The 22,531-nt window shown below is 38.6% G+C and overlaps 4 protein-coding genes across 6 annotated transcripts in view; all 4 read right to left on the bottom strand.

Annotated features, from left to right (window-relative positions):
• Positions 1–516, bottom strand: part of HOXA3 (homeobox A3) — a 43,296-nt gene extending 42,780 nt beyond the window's left edge. The window contains exon 1 of one of the 2 annotated variants that reach the window (XM_074945743.1): positions 464–516. The gene's annotated coding sequence lies outside the window, so the exon portion shown is untranslated. The remainder of the gene's footprint in view (positions 1–463) is intronic. The other variant, XM_074945742.1, reaches the window with a different exon arrangement.
• A 1,182-nt stretch (positions 517–1,698) lies between these two features.
• HOXA7 (homeobox A7) lies at positions 1,699–6,036 on the bottom strand. The gene is made up of 3 exons (XM_074945741.1): positions 5,976–6,036; positions 4,318–4,902; positions 1,699–3,385 (listed from the first exon to the last, which is right to left on the bottom strand). The coding sequence occupies exons 2-3, from the start codon at positions 4,691–4,693 to the stop codon at positions 3,102–3,104; spliced, it is 660 nt and encodes a 219-aa protein (XP_074801842.1). The 5' UTR covers positions 4,694–4,902; positions 5,976–6,036; the 3' UTR covers positions 1,699–3,101.
• A 5,750-nt stretch (positions 6,037–11,786) lies between these two features.
• On the bottom strand, positions 11,787–13,850 carry HOXA9 (homeobox A9). 2 transcript variants are annotated; one of them, XM_074945740.1, is made up of 3 exons: positions 13,254–13,421; positions 12,991–13,080; positions 11,787–12,160 (listed from the first exon to the last, which is right to left on the bottom strand). In XM_074945740.1, the coding sequence occupies exons 1-3, from the start codon at positions 13,315–13,317 to the stop codon at positions 11,922–11,924; spliced, it is 393 nt and encodes a 130-aa protein (XP_074801841.1). In that variant the 5' UTR covers positions 13,318–13,421; the 3' UTR covers positions 11,787–11,921. The 2 variants fall into 2 exon arrangements, with proteins under 2 accessions (XP_074801841.1, XP_074801840.1); XM_074945739.1 differs by having other exon boundaries at positions 12,991–13,850.
• Positions 13,851–19,116: 5,266 nt separating this feature from the next.
• HOXA10 (homeobox A10) lies at positions 19,117–22,485 on the bottom strand. The gene is made up of 2 exons (XM_074945737.1): positions 21,660–22,485; positions 19,117–20,501 (listed from the first exon to the last, which is right to left on the bottom strand). Exons 1-2 carry the CDS (start codon positions 22,483–22,485, stop codon positions 20,227–20,229), a joined length of 1,101 nt encoding a protein of 366 aa, XP_074801838.1. The 3' UTR covers positions 19,117–20,226.
• Positions 22,486–22,531: the final 46 nt, after the last annotated feature.

The raw sequence follows: 22,531 nt of genomic DNA, 5'->3' as shown, positions 1-22,531 counted from the left end.
ATCCTTTCTCTCGCCTGGAAATTTTATGGAATGAGAAGATATTATGCCGATTGGTCTCTTTCTGAAATTGTAAGTGTATTTTTTTTAAAAAAATCTAAGTTGCAATTAACACAAATGCATTTGCTAATGCTGGGAAACAAAATGAATACATTTTCTTGGGCAAAGAAACTCGATATGATTTTATAAATCTGAATTACAAAATAATAATAATACAAATCTGAATGTGATAGCAAATCTTTTAAAAATACCTTTATTAAAATTACACCTCAGCCTTGCTAATAACAAACGCTTGAATTTTTGCATGCACTGGTTAAATATAAATAAGCTAAATATTCGATTGGTAATCCTTCAGTTGGTATCAATTCATGTCTATATATATATATATATATCGGTCCCATATAAGTATATATGGGTATTAAAATAATGTTACCCTGCTTATGGTAGTGTTACATACGTTTCTCACCTTTAGGTTCTGGCTCGCAGGAGCCCCTGCTACTTTGACAGCTGTCGCTTTGGCTGCACAGGAGACGAATCGCCCTCCTTTTGGTGCCAGAAGAAGCAGGAAATTAGCCAGGTTGCAAGTTGAAAATCTGCCACTCCAGTGCTTTGAATCCAATATGCCACACCTTCCAGCGGAGGAATTGGAAATTGCCATCCAGGATCTGTGTTCTAGGCGGCTGCTTATGCTGAACCTCCATACACTTTGTTCACTATTGCCTTACAAAGAACAAATGAAATGGGGGATTGAAAGCCAGAGAGATCCGAAGCAGGACAGAGCTGAGCAAAAGAATGCAGCTCTATTCTCGCAAGGGAAATTATAAAAAAGTTCATGTTCACGGTTACCATCCACATGACCGACAGCGACCAATGGAAAAACCGAGCAACTCATAAAGTTGTATTGCAAAGTTGTAAATTTTCATAAACAACAACGGATTTATGGCCTTTTCCTCATCACTAAGAAGAGGCAGGTCTTAGAGAGGCGCCATCTTACCAGAGAGGCAGCCCTGGAGTTTTAAAAGACCTAGAGTTTGTTCTAATTTTATTAAAATTGCAATTAGTGCATTTACCAGCAACTGAACACAGCAGACCTAGGGAACTACTCTGCAGATGAAAGTATCATTATAGGTATATTTTTTCTTGCCCTCTAAAGAGAATTTCATGCATGATCTTTTTAAATTCCATATTAAAATACGGTATCTGCTTTACCAGTTGTAATAATGGGCAGGGAGAATATTTTTAAGTATAGGCGGTTCGGTTCGGTTATTTGTTTTGATTTTACATTTTTTCTATTGCCCTAATAGGACTGACACGCAGACACACACCTGTCTTCAACATTTTGAACTTTTGCACTGCAGTTTGCGTCTATAATCAAATATTATTCTGCTAACGCGGATTTCCGCCTGCGTATAGTTAGGTTTCATGTCTACTGTGATTTTAAGATTTCACTGAAGCACATAGGAGCTTCTTGTTTAAGGAATGATCTCTGCTTAATTTATCAACTCAGGTGAAAAATCTAGATAGAGAAATTGACTGATTCCTAACAATTCATCGCCTATGAATTTTTGGTTTTGATTGCGGATAAAAATGATATATTTGATCTCATTTCTTTATTTGGCCGTGTAAATTTTATGCTTCTTTTGAACTGTTCCCTAATAAAGAAACACAATTCATTGTCAACAAGCATATTTATTTCCTGTGTAACATAAAACACATTTATCGTGGGAGATATTTGAACACGGTATCACTTCCAAAGAGAGCTCACATACATTTTTTCTCCACTGCCAATACTTACACGGCATATCCAAATGTTCACAATGAACACATCGAAACACATTGTAACATACAATTTATGAATAAACTTTCGCCAAACCTTCAGTAAGGATTTATACAGAGTTCTTAACAATACATCATGCTACAAAGTTACCAATTTAATTACAGACTTCCCAGTTTATGACGTGATCTTACAAATGATTTCAAGACAATATAAATGACAAAAATTTCGTTTAAATATACAGTATTTGCTATTGTAGGAAAATTCACGGTATTACATATTAACACATTCTGAAACCAGGACAAAAAGATTTTTGAGAGGCGCTAACATGGTGGTCTTAATTCACTTTTTAAAGAACATTTTCCGCTATATTAAGTAGGATGAGCCTAGAAAACAAAACGGCCTGTAACAATGTACTTCAAAAGGTAGGAGCCAACAGAAGATATTAAAGCGCTTTGTACAATATTAGTATGTGTTTTCTTCTTCACGCGGAATAGTAAAGGATTGAGAAGAAAGATATATTGCAGCATATGGTTTTCATTTATAATTGCTTTGGAATAAATATATTATTTTTCAATTTAAATATATTCAGCGTTTTCGGTACCAAATTATATACCAAAGCCATTGATGCGTGCTTTTCAAAGGACTACACTTAAGTTTCTAAAAGCATTCTGCAATTCACATTAGTATGTTATCTTCTTTTGATTAATAAAATACAGTATAGTTTAGAAGATAGGTAGGCGGAGCAAGAAATAGGTAGTCTGGAAATAGGTAGTACAAATAATTGTTGTAGGATGTAGTGGTTTCTGTTTCATTATTTTTACAGGTTTTTTTTCACTTCCTGTTTAATGTTGCCTGTTTGTTGTGATCTTTTTAAATAAAAGGAAACAGGAAGTGCAGAACTATTGATTCTAAATTAGGTAGTTTTTTATGTGACCCTAATGCACTTACCCCTTAACAACTGATTGGGACTAATTGAGTCAGGTAGTTATGCTGGAAGTTAACGTTTTTCTGCATGTGCAAGTAGCAGTTCTCTCACGCAAATGTACCCATACAAAACAGACCAAGGTTTGGGCAAACGAAAATAAAATTATTCGGATGATCTTATGAGAGATTCCAAACAGGTTGGACAGGACATGTGCGCGGTTTGGGGAGGTGGGGACTGGAAGACAAGTCAGGGGACCTTTTAATGTTTGAAAATGCTCGGTTTCAAGATGTTCATTAAAGGGAACAGAATTTTTAAAATAAAACAGTGAGTCTTTTCAACGAGAGCTTTTACAACTGTCACGTGCATACATAATACTAGAGATTGCTTCATCAAATGGGAGCTTTACTCGTCTTCTTCCTCCTCTTCTTCCACTTTCTCCACAGACGCTGTTGCTGACGTGTTCTCGTTGGTCGCTGGGGTGCTGGAGCTCTCTTCTTTATGCTCTTTCTTCCATTTCATCCTCCTGTTTTGGAACCAGATTTTGATCTGCCTTTCAGTTAGGCACAGAGCATGAGCGATCTCTATTCTCCGCCTGCGAGTCAGATAGCGGTTAAAGTGGAATTCTTTCTCCAGCTCCAGGGTCTGGTAGCGGGTGTACGTCTGCCGACCTCGCTTCCTATCTGGACCTGAAAGCAGGCAAACAGGCACAGAAGTTAGCCAGAAACCTGAAAATAATCAGTTCGATGGAAAGTTGGAATTTACAAACAGCCATCCAAGCAACTGGAGTAAATCCTCTTCCTTTATTCCCCCCGCCCCTAACAAAGGCATTTCTCTCAGACAGCATGCCCAGTTCCAACATGGCAAATTAAAGTTCTCTGAAATATACCAAAGTGGAGAGAAAACATTACAGACAAAAACATTTTGCTTCCTAAAGGATGAACTTTACACTCGGCTCTGTTTCTCAAGCGTCCTCCAGACTTTAGAGTTTCACAAAGAAAAGAAAAGCAGGGTCTGGAACTTCCATTTATTTATTTATTCATTCATTCCAGGGGCTTTTTAACAGATTATAGACACATACTAGCATTAGACTCAAGAACGGAGCTCACATTTTCCGGGTCCCTTTCCTTTTTACACATGTGTACAGACCCTGATCCCCAGGAAAGGCAGATGACACATTTCACACTAACAGTGAGCTAGAGCACCCCTGCGCCCTGAAATAGTCTCTCCTCCCTTCTTTAGCGCCCCTCTTTTTCTCTTTCCTCTGCGTTTTCCACCACATATGATTTTTGTACATTTTGTTGGGGTGGGGTGGGGGTGGGGAACACTTACCCGTGTGGGGTCCCAGAGTACATAGCCAGCTCTCCATATTTCTATATCAAACCGCACAAATAAACGCAATACTAAAATTCCATAGCAAATTGACTTAAATAAATTTACGAGGATAGAACCCATTAATTGAGCAATAAAAAGTTTTATGATACTCATTTACATACAATGCCACGGGCTTTCTACGCAATGGCGCCTCTGCTATAATTAAAACCATAAAGGCTGTGCTGACAGTAATTTCGGCTACACATTTGCCTGGCTGCCATAGCTTTGCCCTCTCCATTCCCCATACCTGAAGACCTCATCCAGGGGTATATCCGGAAATTAGCCTCAGCCTGGCTGTGCAGGTTGCTTTCCTCCGCTTTCTCACAGCTGGATTTGGTTAGATCATTGCAGAGAACGGGAATGTTCTGATCAAAAGAGGAACAATGCAGGTTGTAGGCATCTGAGCCCAGGCTGTATCCGGAAGAGAACGGGTTTTGATATATGGTACTGTTCACATTGTACAAGCCAGGCATGGAGGAGGTGAAAGCACTAGCCCCTGGTCCATAGCCGCTTCTCTGAGAGTTGGTTGCAAAGGAGCAAGAAGTAGGCTCTGCATTTTGGAAAAGAGAAGCCCCCGTCGTATATTTGCTAAAAAGAGCGTTCACATAATACGAAGAACTCATAATTTTGACCTGTGATTTGTTGTCCGGTAGGCTTCAGTGTCGGTTTTACGAGGTAGCGTGATATATGATAACATTACACCCCCAGATTTACACCAAACCCCATTTTCTTTTGGACTGAGCTGCCTCCAGCACGTGACCAGTCATATGACCCCATCCTCCAATCTCCTCCTGCATCACAGGTGGTATGGATCAGGGTGTCTCACAGTATCCTATAATGGAAGGGGAAGAGGATCAAATATATGTCTAACAAATTAAAGACAAGGGGGCTTTTGGTTAAGGGTGCCACATGGTAGATGATATTTTGTAAGATCCCTATAAAGTATAGTAAGTAAAATAAACAGAGTTTTATTTGGTTCTATTATGAAACTTAAACCGCACGTTGTGCGATGCAGATCTCTCTATTCTAGAGCTGTATTGGATTAGGTATGGCTGCGCACATATTGTTCCCTGCCTCTCAGTTTACTCCTCATTTTCTGTCTTTTTTCTTCTTCTTTCTGTTTTTTTTTTTAAATCCAAGTCGAGATCGCATAACATTGGACTATATTATAATATGCGTAGGGGGCTTTTCCATTTAATAAAAGCTACAGTGCTCAGCTGATCAATATTTAGTGTGGGGGGGGAAGCACATCTTGCACATTAAAAAGACTCCGCAGTAAACTGAAACTATGTCTCTCTCTCTCTCTCTCTCACACACACACACACACACACACACGTTTAAATAATTTTGTTACTCACGCATGCATTATTTTTCTGCAGTAGTGAAATAAGTATATATTGCGTTTCCTACTTTTCTAACAGATGTGTTGAGATATTGAGATATTACATTCTGCTAATCGCTTTCGGAAAGATGGATCAGGATGGGGTTGCTCCAGAAATCCGCTTTTAACTCTTTTGCAAACCAGCATGTCTCAAAGGAGGAAGCGAGTGCTGGATAACAATTCTGAAAGAATATTGATACTCCTGGGCTCTTATAATGATGACACGCATACATTACCGAACCTCGTGTGTGAAATTTAGTTCATCTCTTCCGATTTCAAAGGTGAATTAATATATCGATCACGCTTTATATTTATAATACTCCGTTGCTAAATCTGTATTGTTACGACTGTATTCCTTGACGGATTCATTACGTCTAATAGCAGAATAATTCCACTTTCCCCCCAAAAGAGGACACCTCTCGTCTGAACACCTTTTAAAAACCGATAAGTCCTGGAGTCACACATGTAGGGCTTCAGATCTTAACTAATTGTTTAATGCCTTCTTTGCCTTTCAATGTACCTACCTTACCATCCGAAGACTGAGACAGCAAAGTTACATTTAGTTCACGGGTAACGTTCCTCATTTTCTAAACACTCCGCTTTCCAACAATAAGAATGACTTTCCATTGAGGATGCTGCACCGTACCCTTCCTTTAAACGGATCATAAAATGGGTTTCCTTCTCTCAGACAGGGAGTCCTGGTAAAGACAGCTTTTACTGCCCTGCTATATTGCACATCATAAACTGGAAGAAGCACAATGGAATTGCCCCGGAAATTCTCCTTTAAATTATAGAGTTTAATGCCCTGTGTACAAAGAACTTCTCACCAGTTAAAATTGTTCTTGGCGATATTTCGCACGGACCCTAGAGTTCACGTTTGAAAACCTAAGGAAAAAAGAACGCTTGAGGACTGTTTACGTGCGAATATTGCAACAATCCCATGTAGGGTAAGGAGAAAAACAACTGAAATTGACTAAAGTGAAGTCATTTAGATATTTGTTGTTAAGAGTATGCAAACGTTGTGACTACGTCTAGATATTTGTCAACAGCTAAACATGTACAAACCAGGTTACTATTAGCAATCTAAAGCCAGCATCTGAATAAACAGCTTCCTCTTTATTTTGTTTCAGAAATCTTACTCCTCATTACAGCTAGTTACAAAAAACGAAGAATTACAATCCCAACAGACTTTCTGGAAAGAAATAAAGGCCCAAGAAGTTAAACGAATGCGAAGCAACCAAGAAGACTACTAAGAAGATCAAAGAGGCTGAATTAGACGGCATTAGACCAATAAATTGCTCCTCTGGTGACAACATACCAAGATGCAAGAAGAAAGAAACAGCAAACATAACCAATGTCTAGACTTGGGTATTGATAAAGCAAGACAGGATTTTATAGAGGAGCCTTAAAAAGAACATTTAAGTGTGTCTCGCTTCTTAAAACATATTTAAAAGTAATCAGGATATTAAACATGGATACCGCCACCTTTGATTATTTTCCTTTCATCTTTCTAATGTCACCTCTTGTAAACAATATTAATATTTCACACGAAGTTCGCACTGAATAAGACACACCAGGAGTCCCAGGAAAGTGCTTTCCCCGCACCTATTCGACAAAAGCCTCCTTAAAATACTACCTCTGGAATAGACTCTAAAACATGGCAATCTGCTGCATTCTACACAGCACTGGATAGTGCTTTAGCATATTTCTGAAACTGCAACTTTCCACTTTAATGAATTATTACATTCAAGAAAAAATCGTGGACAAGTAAATCGCAAGCTTTCAGCTATCAGAATATCCTCCTATGTTTTAAAAAGACCTTAGAATTTATTTCTTTTTTACTAGTAAAGAGCCGGACTATGTCTTATGACATTCTGAGCTTTTCCCAGAATGGAAAAGGTAGTGATAAAATGGTGCGCAGAAGTTATACGCAACCTGGGAGCACTGCACGATTATCGGTTGTGTGTTAAGCAATATTCTGATGTAACGGTGACCCTGGACACTACTCTGTTGTTTCAAAACATGTTACCACTATAATTTATCCAATATGGTAATGGAACATACGGCGCCAAATTATTACTTACTTTCAAATGCATAAGCACATGTTCATTTCAGTATAATTTTACTGCTCAAGACAAATAATCAAATCATTATTTTAAAATACGAATCTATGCAGACATTTGATGTGAATAGGCTTATTAGAAACCTGAGAAAGTGATGGTTCTATTTCAAACATATTTTACCCTAAAAATGCTAATATACTGAAAGTGATGCGGAAAAAATAACATAACCCTCACATCCCTTGCTCATTCTGAGAATTGGTTTCAAGAAATTGCCTTTAATTTAAATAAATATTAATGAAATATATAAAACCAGTTAAGTAAGGTGGCTCCTAGGGGGCGGTTCATTGTCTTCGTTTTCCTTAATTTGAAATATATAAAACTAATATTTTCGATCATGTGTAGAGGGTCCCTTTCTTTATTTTTCTGTCGGTTAGTTTTTCTCTCGTTTCCACGACTGAATTGACAAAAGATAACCTAATTCCACTAAACTGCTCTCTGAAAGCAGTTAGCGAGGAACAACGTAGTCAACAAAACCAAAACGGATAAATACTAAAATTAACCAGGGAAACAAAAAGAAGAGGCACGGAGAATTTAAGAATGAATTTGAAGAGACATCTCCTCAGACTGTTAGCATCAGTATGATATAATTAAACGGGTCCCACAGAGCTGAAATTGGTAGGAACCCAAGCAGTGTTTTATCTGTATCAAAGACAGCTGTTGAAGAATTTCAGTTGCCAGTAAATAATGTTCAAATTAAAGTTTGCAGCCTTGCCGCTTCTTTAATGAAGGCGGTTAGGTTGTACGGTCAGCAAGGAGAGTTCCATTTGGGAATTAGTTTGACTCTTTGTTCGTTCCCCGTACAAAGCCCACGTCTTGTGAAATCGCATTATGGACTTGAGTATGAAAAACACCTCCGCCCTTCACAGAAAGCTAAATGACATTCGAATCATTATGTTCGTACTTTTTAAATCCCCGCTTCTCCTAAATATTAAAGTTCTCACGAGCCGTGAATGAAATCGGAATACTTTGCTTGTACATTAATGGGTTAATGATAAAATGTCTAATATTTTTGAAAAAAGGAAAGGTGAAAAGGGAATTGAATAGTGTATAAAGGCGTCAGAGGTTTATGTTAACTAATTAGAAATGCTTTAATGCTTTGATAATTAAAAATAAATAAATCATCTGACAAAATCGGAGACTGAAACTTTACCTTTTCAATTACTGCGGTTAAGATAGGCAACACAGCAAGCCTAATACTAACTATATTATTTTTCAATGATGCATCATTCACAATAAGCCCAGAGTAAAGAACTGTTGACCTTGGTTAACATCAGATCAGTTGTTTCCGATCCAGTTATTCTCCTATAAAGTCGACATTTTAGGAGCTTTCAAGTGATCTCGCAGTATGCTTCATGGCGGGTTTGTAAATGTTTTCATGGAATAATACTGCCATCTGCTGTTCTATTTAGGACATTGCAAATAATAAATGATGCAAGAACATTTCAGTTTGCTAACAGTTTACGTCTCCGACAGCGAATACTTCAATAATCTGCCCGGCAAAAAGTAGCAATTATACAAAATGTTCCGGTCACAAATACATTAAAGATAAACGTTCGCCTTCCAGCTTAGATTTCAGACGAGGAAGGCTAATAAAAGGTAGTTATTTCCGCACCCCCGCTTTATCTAAAACAGCCAGACAAAACAAATGAAAAGGCTTTGGTAGAAAATCTTAATTGTGGCTGGACAGTTGTAAACCCATTAAGAGCCGAATTCCAGACAGTTTGCAGACCCGTCATTTATTACACACTCTTAATGCTGATTCTTTGAAGTTTCCTCTGTCTGCAACAACAGAGGGCGTCCCGAACATCCAAAACACTGGAACAGGGATCAATTAGGGTCTTTTTTTCTGTGTGAGTGTGCAACAAAACTATTTCCCCTTTACTAATTATAACCCATCAAAACTTATCAGAGATTTCTTTAAAAAAAGAAAAGAAGAAGAAGAAGAAGTGAGTCTGAAAGATTTTCCTACCGCACTTTTGCACTTCTGTAAGCTTCTTGCGAGCGCCCTAAATTTTGTCTTAACCCTGCAGCGTTTTACACCCCATAAACGGTTACAGCAGTCATTTTCTTTTATTGCACTGTATGGCTCTGAATTTTCCTAGCAACATCTTCTGCCAAGAATTGTGACTATAAATGTTCTGGCTACTTTTGCCTTTAAAATGATACACTCACAAAGCATTTGTTCTACATATTTACAAATATGGTTTGCCTGGTCTTGAGCAGACGTGTATTCTGGATCGTATTTTGGAAGATTCCTTCTCTGGGCGGTAAGATGTCGGCCTACAGCAGGGATAACTTTAGCTGGCTCACAATCTTTGCTATTTGGTTTTGTTGCTCAGCTGGAAAAAAAATAACTTTCACCTGAAATAAACTTTCTTTAATAAACCTTCTTTAATGTATTTGGATTTGCTGAACTAGCCTGTTGCGAGGTACGTTTTCTCAGTTGGACTAAAACAACGACCAAAGTAGACTTCATAAATAATACTATAATTTCTTGTCTGTAAACTTTTCCCCTTAGAGATAGTAAAATGCAACGTGCTTATTTTAGGTGTCATAAGCCACTTCAGAGGAAAATTTGCAGATGCAAATAAAGAAGAAGAAAAATAACGGATTGCAAAACTTTTTAAATGACATATTTTGCACATTACATTATATATGGAAGGGGATTTAAAAATAATATATTGGCAAAGCGAGCGTTTCTCAAACGTTTTGCAGCCAGTTCAGCTATGCCCATTTTATAATGGGGTAATTTACTGTGCCAACTAAAATTAAGATGTGTAATCTATTTACTTTGTTGTCCCTCTAAAAAGTCTTGACAATTTCGGTCTCGTTCTTTTAAAAAAAACTTTATTAAAATACGTTAACTCCAAAGCATGCACCCCATAATATTTCAAGGGTTTCCTGCATATGTTTCTAAGCACTAGATTACATAATTGTATCTGGGTGTTTTTACGCACTCTCTAACAAAGAAACAAAGAAAATTAGTACATATTATTATACAGGTTTTGCACTCATATATCTGTGCATTTAACCTGGATCAAATAAATGCCTATTCCCACCACAGTTGTTCTAACCATGCAGTTTCTACTGGTTTTTATGTTGCGTTATACAGATGAGCGCCTTCTTAATAATGTTAAAACATCACAAAGTGTAAAAGAATCAATATATTTTATTTGGCAAAAAGTTAAATATCATTTCAACACAACAATTTGGTCAGTAGGCCATGAGGTAACTTGCAAAATATACAGTGTATGTTCTGCATAAACATAACTTCCCAGATTTTATACTCGATACAAATCTACAATAACCAAATGTAGCTTTTTATAGTGTATAATTTATTATCAATAAAATTAAACTTCATTACAATAAGCTTCAAATTATTTGATAAAAATTAAAACGTAAACCATAGGTAGTTACCCTTTTCACATATATGTATAGCTCCGAAATCTGATAACTGCTTACTGGTGCAAAAACAATATTTAAGCTAGTCTGATTATTTACTTTTTCCTTAATGTATAGATTATATATACAGCTGACAAAGACAGTACTATATATATCAAATTTTCATACTCAAATGACCTGCTTGATAATAGTTTGAGAACCATAATTCTTAGATATCCCGGAGATTTTATTATTATTATTTTTGTTTGTTGAAATTGGTATATATAGATATATATCTATATATATAAGCTGGGGATAGATAGATAGATAGATATTACAATCAAAGGTTTACTGTCTAGTTATACAGAAAAGACTTATTACACTACAGAGCTATACTCTATGTAACTTTTATAATAAACAACCTGAGTTCAAATTGAATTCTAGCTTTCACAATCACATCTGGTACAGCACCCAAGCACATAAGTTGAGTCACAAACATAATTACCACAATAAAACACAGTGTTCAAGTATTACAGCAGACTTCTCTCTGCCGCGCAAAGGGCAAATTAAATTAACTACGTCGTCTAAACTCTACAGTCCGTAAATAGTTGTGCATTACGAAAAGGTAGTTTTTTTTTGTTTTGTTTTGTTTTGTTTTTGTTTTGTTCTCTGTAAGTGAAGAACAGGTAGATTTATACAAGCCCACAAACAGTCTTCCGCGCTAATGCCCCCTTTTTCTTTCCTATTATAAAATTAAAAGTATTACGGTACCTCCGCAGTAGCACTGGCAAACCGACATCTCAATGCCACTGTTACAAGGTACAGTAACGACTAGAATTTGCCATGACAAAAAAAAAAAAAAAAAAAAAAAAACCGAGGCCTGAACACAGTCGCATTGTGTGGTGAGGTTGGAGCGGGGGCAGGGAGGGTTTTCTTTTTTTAAAAAAAGTAACCTGTGTGTCCTCATTATTCATCCTTTGCTCTGTCTTTGTTGATTTTCTTCATTTTCATCCTCCTGTTTTGAAACCAGATTTTCACTTGTCTCTCAGTTAAATTAAGGAGTCTCGCCACTTCGTATCTACGGTCCCTAGTGAGATACATATTGAACAAAAACTCCTTTTCCAGTTCCAGCGTTTGGTGCTTGGTGTACGGGCAGCGCTTTTTCCTGGTGGACCTTGCGTGCAGCCAATTTGCAGCGGGATTATCTGCAATAAAAGAGCAGGAGAAGTTCAGGGGACGGAGGAAGCCACGTCGCGCCACTGCTCGGTGCCCTGACTTTAAAAGCGTAGGTAGCCTGATATTAGGGTTTACGACTTTCCTTTCATTTCAGCAGACATACAGGATGGTTAGGCACAATGGAATCAAAATACAGACACATGGAGAGGTCACACAGAATCGCACGCGGTAAAAGCCCAGCCCCCGCCTACTCTCGCCTGGATATTGTTTATAGAATGTGATTTTAAAATAGACTGTCCCTCCTCCTCACCGCCCGGGGAGGACTAGTGGGCTTAGGATGTCATCGGGAAAACGTTTCAGTTTTTAATTTTGACCTTCTCCCGTGTCACCACTGGAAGGTTTCAAGGAGATAGCGAGACACTATACAGCTGGCTCAATTAAGCCGCGGTCGCTTATTCGCCTTATTTGCATACGCATTATTTTGTGTGCGTTAACATGGAGCCGATTGTTCCGTTAGATTTACGGCAAGAAAATGAAGTAAAGGAAGAGGTTTCTGTTTTCATCCTTACAGTAACCACCCTGGGCTGTTTCTTGCAAGATACTCGTGACAAAAGAAGCCCATGCTTCCCAAGGATTTCCCAGAAGTGCGTACAGGGGGGAAACCACGCCTGGCCGTGTTGTGCCCGGACATTCAGGCATTCTAGTTCACGTTTTAAGAGCTTAGACATGCACAGTTCCCTTTAAGATCTAACTACACCCGAGCAGCGGCAACTGCGACTCATCTAGTTAGCCCAGGATGCTAACCTCCCTGCAGCCTGCTCAGAGACCTGAAGTCCATTACCCTTGTAGTTGCACTTACTTGGATCAATCTGTGGTTTTTCTCCGTTTGTCTCATTTTCTCCATTGGTTTCAGAGAACGCACCTTCGCTGGGTTGCTTATCTCTATCAGCTGGAGGAGAACCACAAGCATAATCAGACAGAGACAACGTGTGAGTGTCAAACGTGGTACAGTCACCCCTTCTGGCCGAGAGCGGTTCAGGTTTAATGCCGTAATGCCTGCTGGAAGGTAACCCAGGGAAAGACAATGAGCCCGGCATAGGCTCGAGCCACGAACGCATGTACCTGCCGTCAGGCGCTGCCATTGTTGCCTGGTGATGCACATATGGATGGTACACAGTGGGCACATTATTAGCGCTCGGAGGGTGGACGGGGTTCCAGGAAGTGCTAAAGACTGAAGTTTTCGACTGAAAACTGCATGGGGTGAATTCGGGGTGCTCGCTCAGGGCTGGCTGTCTCGTTGGCGGTGCCAGTGGAGCAGAGGCATATCTGGACTGCACCAGGTCTTCACTCTCGTGAATTATGAAAGAGTCCACATAATAATTGCTGAGCGTCCCTGAAGTCGACATTGCCATTCAACAAACACAGAGCAGGACCTGCTGAAATTATGAAACTGCAGATTTCATGTAACTACTTGGTCCTTGCAAGAAGTACAGTCACCTAATAAGTTGAAGGCTGCCTGTCAGCCCATTGGTTGCCGGAGTCACATGGCAGGGTAGCAGAACAATAAAGTATAAATCACTCCGCAGGCTATTAATGGGTCAGTGTTTTCCAGTCATAATTTTTATAGCAAAGCCATATGTTTTTATGCAAAGGGATATTTGAGTTATACGATAAAGTTTGTTTTAATTGTGGCCAACTGAGATTAAAAGATCAGATTTTGTATTATTACCCTTTTTAAACGGACTATTTTATATCATAATTAATCATCCCATCAGTGGTTCGTGTTCCCAGCAAAAACCTTGTGATCGGAGACCTTCACATAAAATTATACAATAATTGAAGTAATAAAAAAGCAAAATAGCAGTTGCGGTATACTGTATTTAAATATATATTTATTATATTTCATAAGGAGTTATTGTTTCAGGAGCCACAGGCATGTTATTAAGTCAGTAACTATGAGCATATTCATTTGCATCGCTGTGTTTCACAGCAGTAAAAATTTACGAGTGCTTGGAAAGGTTAAATTATACTATTGTGTTTAGTTTGGGAACTAACTGTAAATAATACCGTTCCGTTTAGTTCCGAGCTAACTGGAGCTGGCAATGAAAAGTCAAATTCATCTTAGTCTCTTACCGAAACTGATCTGCAGCGTTGCTCCTTACCACACAGACCAGAGGAGGAATATATCAATATTTTAAATCGGAATTTAAATTTGCATTTTTATAGACTAGTCTTGGATCTTGGACTTTTCTAAACAATTGTTTTTTCACATTTCAAGACAACAAACTCCAGTTCGAAATCCCTAACGCACCAGATTCAAAACCACAAGAAGAATCTCAAAAAAAAAAATCATATAACCAGATACAGAAGAATTAATCGATGCATTTGCATTATACTGGGAACACTGTGTTCCTGATAAATTTACCGGGTTTCGAAACAATCTTTTAATAGAAGGTGTAAAAGGAAATTTGAACGAATATGCACTCCCGGAACCTTGCCAATGACATTATATTAAAACACCTCACACACACACACACAAAATTATCATAGGAAAAGTATAATTAAAGCGAGTGAAGTAAAATCGACTTTAATAGAACAGATACAGTGGTTGATTTCTCTACCAAATTGTTTGAATGTATTTAAGCTGTTTGAATCTATTTCCACTCTTACGTCTGTTTGCACGGAAGAAATTTTTAGACCTGCCTTCCTGAAATGTAGCTAATACTATATCTAGAACGGATCTAAACCAGAACAAGAGAGGAAGAGAGGGGAGAGGGGAGGAGGGGGAGGAGTGTTTATCAAGACGATTAATTCTTAAATATGCACCAAACCAGCAGGGGAAAAAGCATTCTCTTCCTCATCGCTGAAAGGCACCCTTCTCCTCAGTTGTACTGTAAAAAGGGCACTTGCATTATGTTGTATATCACATTCTGATTAATCAAATTTATGTGCAAATCTAGGCTGGCACGTTCTTTGACTTCTGTGCACACACTACAGCATGAAAACTAAGCGGAGGGTTACAGCCCTATCCCCCCCACACACAAAAAAAGTGATACGGCTCTCAGATCAAGTGCAGTATTATGAATTGAACTAATGGCTGAAATTTTTGAAAGTATGGGAATTGATTTCATTATCTTCTTCTGTTTATGTGTGTGCTGCTTATCTCCTGTTCTTGCAAGGAAAAAGAAACCAATGGGAGAGGGAAAACATCTCTGTCAACTGCATTTGAAAAATCTTATTCAGCATAGAGACCAGCAAACGGCAGAGCAACTGCATAATAATTAAATTCATGTGTGAATATTCTGCATGCAAAAATATGTTTCTCATTAGTTTTACATCACTATGTGGTCTCTCTAGCGCACTCTATTTTTGTTTCTTTTCAACTTTTCCCAACAACTACATCAGAAAGCTTACTGAGATGTAATTTTTAACAACAGTTTCTATCCTGATTTGAAATCACAAGGTACATATGAAACTATTATTTAATACATTACAGTCAGAAAAACTAAAATAAAATAAAAAAAAACCCTAAAGACAGACCAGGCGAATGGCAATCAGTTCTTTTCAAACCATTTTTTAAAATGCAAATAAAGTTCTATGTACTCCTTAGAGCTTCTTTTTTTTTCATGCATGTACTGACATACCGCAATAGAAAAACAAGTCTATGTCTATTACTGAAAGACGGAACTCCACGTCATTTGTATTTATTATTGAGTCAACTGGGGTGAAATGTGATTGCAGAACTTCCTTTTTCCATTAAGAAAAATAATCTTAACTCCAGGAGTCCTGGATGTTTGTGTTAGAATTTGGGTTCTGAAGCTGCAGCGTGTTTCATTTTTGATTACTCACACATACACAGAATGCAAAAGAATATGGGTTAAACACCCTATGTATTCCGAAAATTGCTCGCTGCAGGATTAAAGGAGCATTAGGAAACTTAAAGACACCTGGAGTTACAAGAATAATAAATAATAAATAACGTTATTTTCAGGTAGGTTTCTGACTAAAACACTCAGTATGATCTCCTTTCTTTCCCCCCCTTTATGGTGAGTTTTTCTTTAATCAATTTTAAATTCTAATATCTACTGAAATTATTAATTTAATATAGTTTGCATCACAACTAATTTTAAACTATAGGAAACATAATCTCGTAGACAGATAGTCACCACCAGAAAAAGTTAATATAAAATTCGCCTGTGTATATTGTATCTCGGGATATTTAGAAAAGGAACATTTTATCTGTAGAAATTTAAAAAAATGGTTCTGTCCTCCGTATCTGTATAATCACAACAGTAAAGCTGCAATTTAGATGCGATTTTTAAACCCAGTGTAACAGAAAGGATATTGCTATTTTTTAACTGAAGGGAAATAGTAAATGCAATTTATCTACTAATGCACTATAAAGCTTGCATATACGCTATCGCATTTGGATAAACAGTCTGTAGGAATTTTCAGTCTTGATTGAATGGAAATTGCTGGATCGCCTCTTAAATAACTTATTTCCATTTAAAACTAACCAGTTCCAGAAATTTTATAATGGAAATTTGTATAGAACTTGGGATAAGTTCTCATGAAATTAGAATTATACATTAAAATTTTTAAATAAAGCAGAGGCAAGCCTATGTACACACACTATAACTTGATCGATCGATCGATAGATAGACTATGCTATATATATATATATATATACACATATATACATACATACAAGCATACATACATACGTATACATCGTCATACATGCAGTGTGTATACAGACATATACACTCAGAGTCATATGTCTGCAATTTAAAGGTTTGACGCTTTCTTTGTAAATGCATCCCTTCATACGAGAATCTAATTATAACACATCTACATAATCAGTGAAAATCCAGTTTCCAAACTATTTTTATTCACTGTAGCCTATCTGAGCCCTGAATAGTTTAAAAACGAATGATCAAAAAGGATATTCAATTTTCAAATACTTCCCAGGTCCTTGCAGCCAGAAGAAATCTTGATCATGTACGTTAAGGATAAAGGTTGTGCCTGTGATCTAAACAAGGGCTGCAGCTCCTATTTCTGTTTGGTCTGTGTACACAATAGCCGGCAGCCCTAGATCCCCTGCACAAGGCCCAGTGAGGTCGCTGTTGCTCATTCAGCCTCAATGGAATGTCGGCGCCTGGACACACTGTAATAATGATCGTAACCGAGGCCTTGTGAGCTATAGGGAAATGGGTTTTGGCCGATTTTAAATCACTTCTGGTTACCGGTTCACCTCCGGTAAGGTACTTTTGTGTAATTTATGATTAATCCCTGGACATATGTAGAAGCAGATTTAGATTTTAGGAACACTCAAGGCAGAGATGGACACGGAATAACGCAACAGTGTGCAGGCAAAAAAATTTAAAAAGTGACACAATGACATAAAATATCTTAACAAAAAAAAACCCGAGACTCTGTATCTGGTCTGGTTGCAATCGGTCCCTTTGTTTACTTAAATTGACACTACGTTACAGGGACTCAGGATAACAGAGTGTATGAATATTGCCACGCAATTAAACTGTAACGCAATTTAAAAATCAACCCCCCCCCCCAAAAAAAACCCAGAACAATTGCAGAGCAGAATGTAAAGCGCACCTGACCTTGAATGGAGTCTACAAGATACATTTAAAAATTCCATAAGCAAGCAGGCTTACTCAAGAGCTAGCTAACCTTGAAGAACTCCCCGAGATTTTCCCCTTGGCTGTTTATTGGGAAGTGAATGAAGCCTTCGTTGCAGATAGGAAACAATGGCATTGGGACTTGACGCCTACAGATAGCTTCAGCTGTAAGATTTCTTCGGTAGTAAGCCAACTCGCACTATTATACCTGGTGATGATTTCAACTGAAGTAATTAAGGCAGTTTCGTGCTGCAGAGAGGAAGGTGGAGCCCCAACAACATGAAACTACCTAAACCACAGAACAGTTCTCGGTGCTCTAATGATTACGCTCCCCATAGCCGTGTTCCTTACGCAAGGATCCCGCTATAAAGATAAAACCAGAAATGTGACCGAAACATTCCACCTCCCCTCGCTCCCCCACAGCCTACACCGGTCACCGACTCCAATCTGGATAGGATTCTTTAAAATGTGTGTGTGTGGGGGGGAGGGAGATAATCTCTTGTGAGTTTTTCTTCTAATTCTCCATGCACATGAAAAAGTGAAGAAAAGCCGTGCGCGGTAATGGTACATCATAAAAAGCTAAAGACTCGCCATAAGCCCGGGTTAAGTCTATCTCTCTCTCTCTCTCTCTCTCCCCCCCCCCCCGCCCCCGCCCGAAAGAAAGAATTAGCTGTAGCCCTTATTCAGGCCCCATATTTTGTTTCCCCCTAGTGCAAAACTCTTTAATACTTAAACATGCAGTAAGAAAAGAGAAAGCATATTAAATAAGCCTGACAACATGCAGCCAGGTAGAAAGGCAGAGGATACTGATGTGTAAATATGGCTAGAACCTGTTTGATAAGAAGAACAAGACCTTAATAATACCCTCATTTACATGTGCTCACCTTTATGATTTTCTTCTGAGCCATCTGCTAAAGCTAGTTTTTTCACCGTCCTTTGGAGTCAAAGACGTCAGCATATTTCAAGGTGTTTTATTTTCCAAAAAAATAAAATAAAATAAAATAAAAAATCAATACGCTACACTCAAGAAATAGTAATTTGCTTCCTCTGTCTATGCAGCTCCTCACTCAACTGAAACCACTCGTCCAAGACAGCAACAATCCAGATATACTAGCAAGTCATAAAACTGAACAAAAGCCGACAAACCTTACTGCACCATTGCTATATGGCCCAGACAAATTACGACCGTCTAGGTAATATTTAAATAGATTCCTAAAGTAATTGCAGGGTGTTTAGGCAACTATTCCTGTTGTAAAAGTTCTTGAAGACATAAAGTAGAACCTGAGGATAAACAGTCACAAAAAGAGGTAAAATTAAAAGGATTCATTCCACGTCTTTTATTCTTCTATGAGAACATAAACATCGTCTTTTCACGCACAGCAGCATTACAATATTAATTTATTCCGATTTAAGGTAAGTACTAGATAGAGCTAGAACTAACATTTATAATAATGATAGAATGCATTTGCTTAAACCAGTACCGTCATTTTTATAATAATAGACATTTATACATATCTGTATTTATATTCCCCCCCCCCTTTTTTGCACCTACACGTTTGACCTTTTTAATGCATGTAACTTCACAGTATAAAGAATAGACGGACACATTCTGCCTCGCTCTTTGGCTCAGCAAGTCCTTATGATGTTCAATGAACTTAGCTAGCAAAAGGGACTATTTTTTTTCTCAAGACGGGGGGGATTGTTGTGTGCTTGTCTTGCGTTACCAGCGGTAACGTCATTTATAGACAAAAATCCACTAATTCCACATATTTAAGCAAAACTACATTATGGTCAATATCTACACCAGACAGAGTGGGTGAAATTCAGAGGTAAGTGTAATAATTTAGTCCATAAGCAACACGAGATCTTTTATATCCTTAAAGAGAAGAGGTCTCATTTTCCTGGCCAATTTTAAAGCTTCAGATACTGGTTGTTACGTTGAAGGAAAAGAAAAAGAAAACAGAGCCTAACACCAGTTCCCCCGAAGCCCTTCTTTTAAAGTATGCCTGCATTTAATTATTGGAACTCCTGCCATTTGGGGGGGGGGGGGAAGTTTAAGTCCCTTTACATAGAACTCTGGTAAGGCTTCAGTTTTTCGTTATTAAGCTACACACCGTCCACATATACCCTTTATTGTTTAAAATTGAAACTCGCCTTTAACCGGGTTTGCTTACTTTTTCAAGTGGAAAAAATATTTGCAGCTCTTGAACTCATATGTCTCTGTTTCATGGTTAAAGAAGCAAATAACATCAAGGCAATTGCAATGGAACAAGGGCGGCACACACACAGAATTTTATGCATCATTATGGCTCCCCCCCCAAAAAAAAATAGCTATAAAGAAGTTATGGACACACTGAGAATGTATAAAATCCTTAATCCATACAGGTGCAGATTACTAAAGCCTAGGAAAATGATACTGGCTCTTTAAACCATAAAAAAATGTGTTAATAGGTTTATCAAGAAAAATTAAAGTTTGCTGTGAGCTCCCGAATTCTATTCTCTCTGTTCATTTTCTTCAGTTTCATTCTGCGGTTCTGAAACCAGATTTTAACTTGTCTGTCTGTTAGGTGGACTGTGCGGCTGATCTCTAGGCGACGCTCACGAGTCAGGTACATATTGAATAGAAACTCCTTTTCCAGCTCCAGAGTTTGGTGCTTGGTATAGGGGCATCGTTTCTTTCTGCCACTTTTTGCGGTTAGCCAGTTTGCTGCATTTTCTCCTTTTGAATTGCCTAGTTTTAAGAAAGTAAAAAAGGGACATTACCAGATGACACGAGGCAAAGGGGTTCCTCAAGTTGGCCCCCTAGTCATAGTTCTAATTTAGGGAGTCCTTGTGGGCACCTCAGCCTCTTGTTTAGAGTAGCTGGCGTTTCCTTTAAAAATCTAGCCTCCAAAAGCCCGCGGAGATCATTAAAACTGAATGCCTGAGTTTCCATTTTCCTAATGAAACGAATTGTTGGCTCCTACAGTGATAGAGATACGTTAGTGGTCAGTTAATTTAATGGAAGTGGCTTTTTAAATGGATCCCCCTCCCAACCCTCGTATTGCAGTTTAGTTTATTCTTTCTGTTTTTCAAAACTGCTCCAGCAAAAACTGCGGATTTAAACTTTATAAGCGAGCTTTGCAGCTGGAAGACAAGATGAGCTATTTCGCCTTATTTTCCTCTTAACTAGGAAGCTTCTACCCAGTTTTAAAAACAAACTAAGGTACCTTCGTAGGTGTTTGTTGCTATTATTTAGATATTGATTTGTTAGTGGGGTAGGTGATGGTTTTGTTTTTCCTTTTTTGTTTAATAGAGCAACTGTATTATATCTAAAAAAAATCAACTGTAAAATAATCAGCAACTTAAAAGTCTGACAATATCGCCCACTAGGGCTTTATTTTTGCCAAGGGATCACAATAATAAATAATAACAGCCTTGTTATCTGTTGAAGACACTGAAGGATATTCGTGGAGCATTCATCAGTCTAATTTGATAGCAGTTCATAGAAAGAACATTTCAACGCGCCAGTTATTTTGAAAAGCATTCTGGATCGTAAAATATAACTTACCCCGTTAATAGGTTTATTTATTGGCACTGCCTATTGCTTATTTTGGATGCTTTACAAACATCTATGTTATCTCTTAGGCACCCTCACATCATCTGGGAAGATGGATCTCTGTTTTTCTATATGTTCAAACCGCATGCAAGTTACGGCTTGCCCAGAGCGGAGGCTTTAACATTTAAACTATAGGATGGACATTAATTTTTACTACATCCCCACGCCCAAATATTAAAAAGTTCAGAAGGTCAGTCTGAGCGGCGCTTCTTGCCAGCTCTGCAGGCTGCTCGAATCCTCCTTTCCATTTGTGATGTAACTATCATCCTCACAGGGCTTTTATTTGCTTACCTATGGGTTCTTTCTCAGGAGAGTGTTTGCTGCTTTCTGACGGAGCTGGGGAGAGTTCTTCTGCGGTCGAAGGCGAAGCCTGAGCGTCTTCCTCCCTCTGGGAGACGCAAGCCAAGGTGTTGGGGGAAGCCTCCTCGGTCTCTGTCCTCCCCGCTTCTGTTGGGACTGAAGGCAAAGATGGAGCCGCATCAAAACGAACTTGGGGCTGCGGTGTGAACTGGGAAGCAACAACTTGCCCAGCATTGTAGCTCTTGGAAGTGCCATAAGCTTGAGACAAGCGGAAGTAGCCTGGGACAGGAACCCCACTAGCGTTGCTCATGGGACAGACCTCAGCGTTTAACCTTGGAAAAGTAGATAGATCTGTGGCAGCTGCACCTTTAGGACATTTGTCTGAATCATAGAGGCAGTAAGAGCTCTCCTCTTTAATGTTTTGAGCAAAAGAGCAGGAGGTAGCCTGCTGGCTTTCAGGCTCTTCCAGGCGACAGGACCTTGGGGGCTCTAGCCAGACCTCCATCCCTGACATGTAGGGATGAGAAGTGGGGACCATGCTTTGAGCAGCACCTTCATTGCGTTTGCTCAAAACTGGGAAAAGTCCGCAGCTTTGCAGCCCATAGGACAAATCGGACGCCTGTGGCAAAAAGACACTACTGTTGGGATAGTAGCCGCCGCCGCCTCCTCCTCCTCCGCCTCCTCCTCCTCCTCCTTCCCCTCTGCCTGAGCTGATCAAGGAGTCTACCAAAAAAGAGTTTGCAGCCGGGCTCTCTGAGCATGACATTGTTGTGGAATAATTTGGCGAAGGGAGCCGATAGCCCTTTCTGGCTGACATTTCTTGTGCAAAACATGCTGAATATGATTAGAGATACCCCCGCACC

This window comes from Natator depressus, chromosome 2, assembly GCF_965152275.1.
Source record: "Natator depressus isolate rNatDep1 chromosome 2, rNatDep2.hap1, whole genome shotgun sequence".
Classification (NCBI taxonomy): domain Eukaryota; kingdom Metazoa; phylum Chordata; order Testudines; family Cheloniidae; genus Natator; species Natator depressus.
Note: the sequence above shows the minus strand (reverse complement) of the source record. Positions and strands in the feature narration are given on the sequence as shown.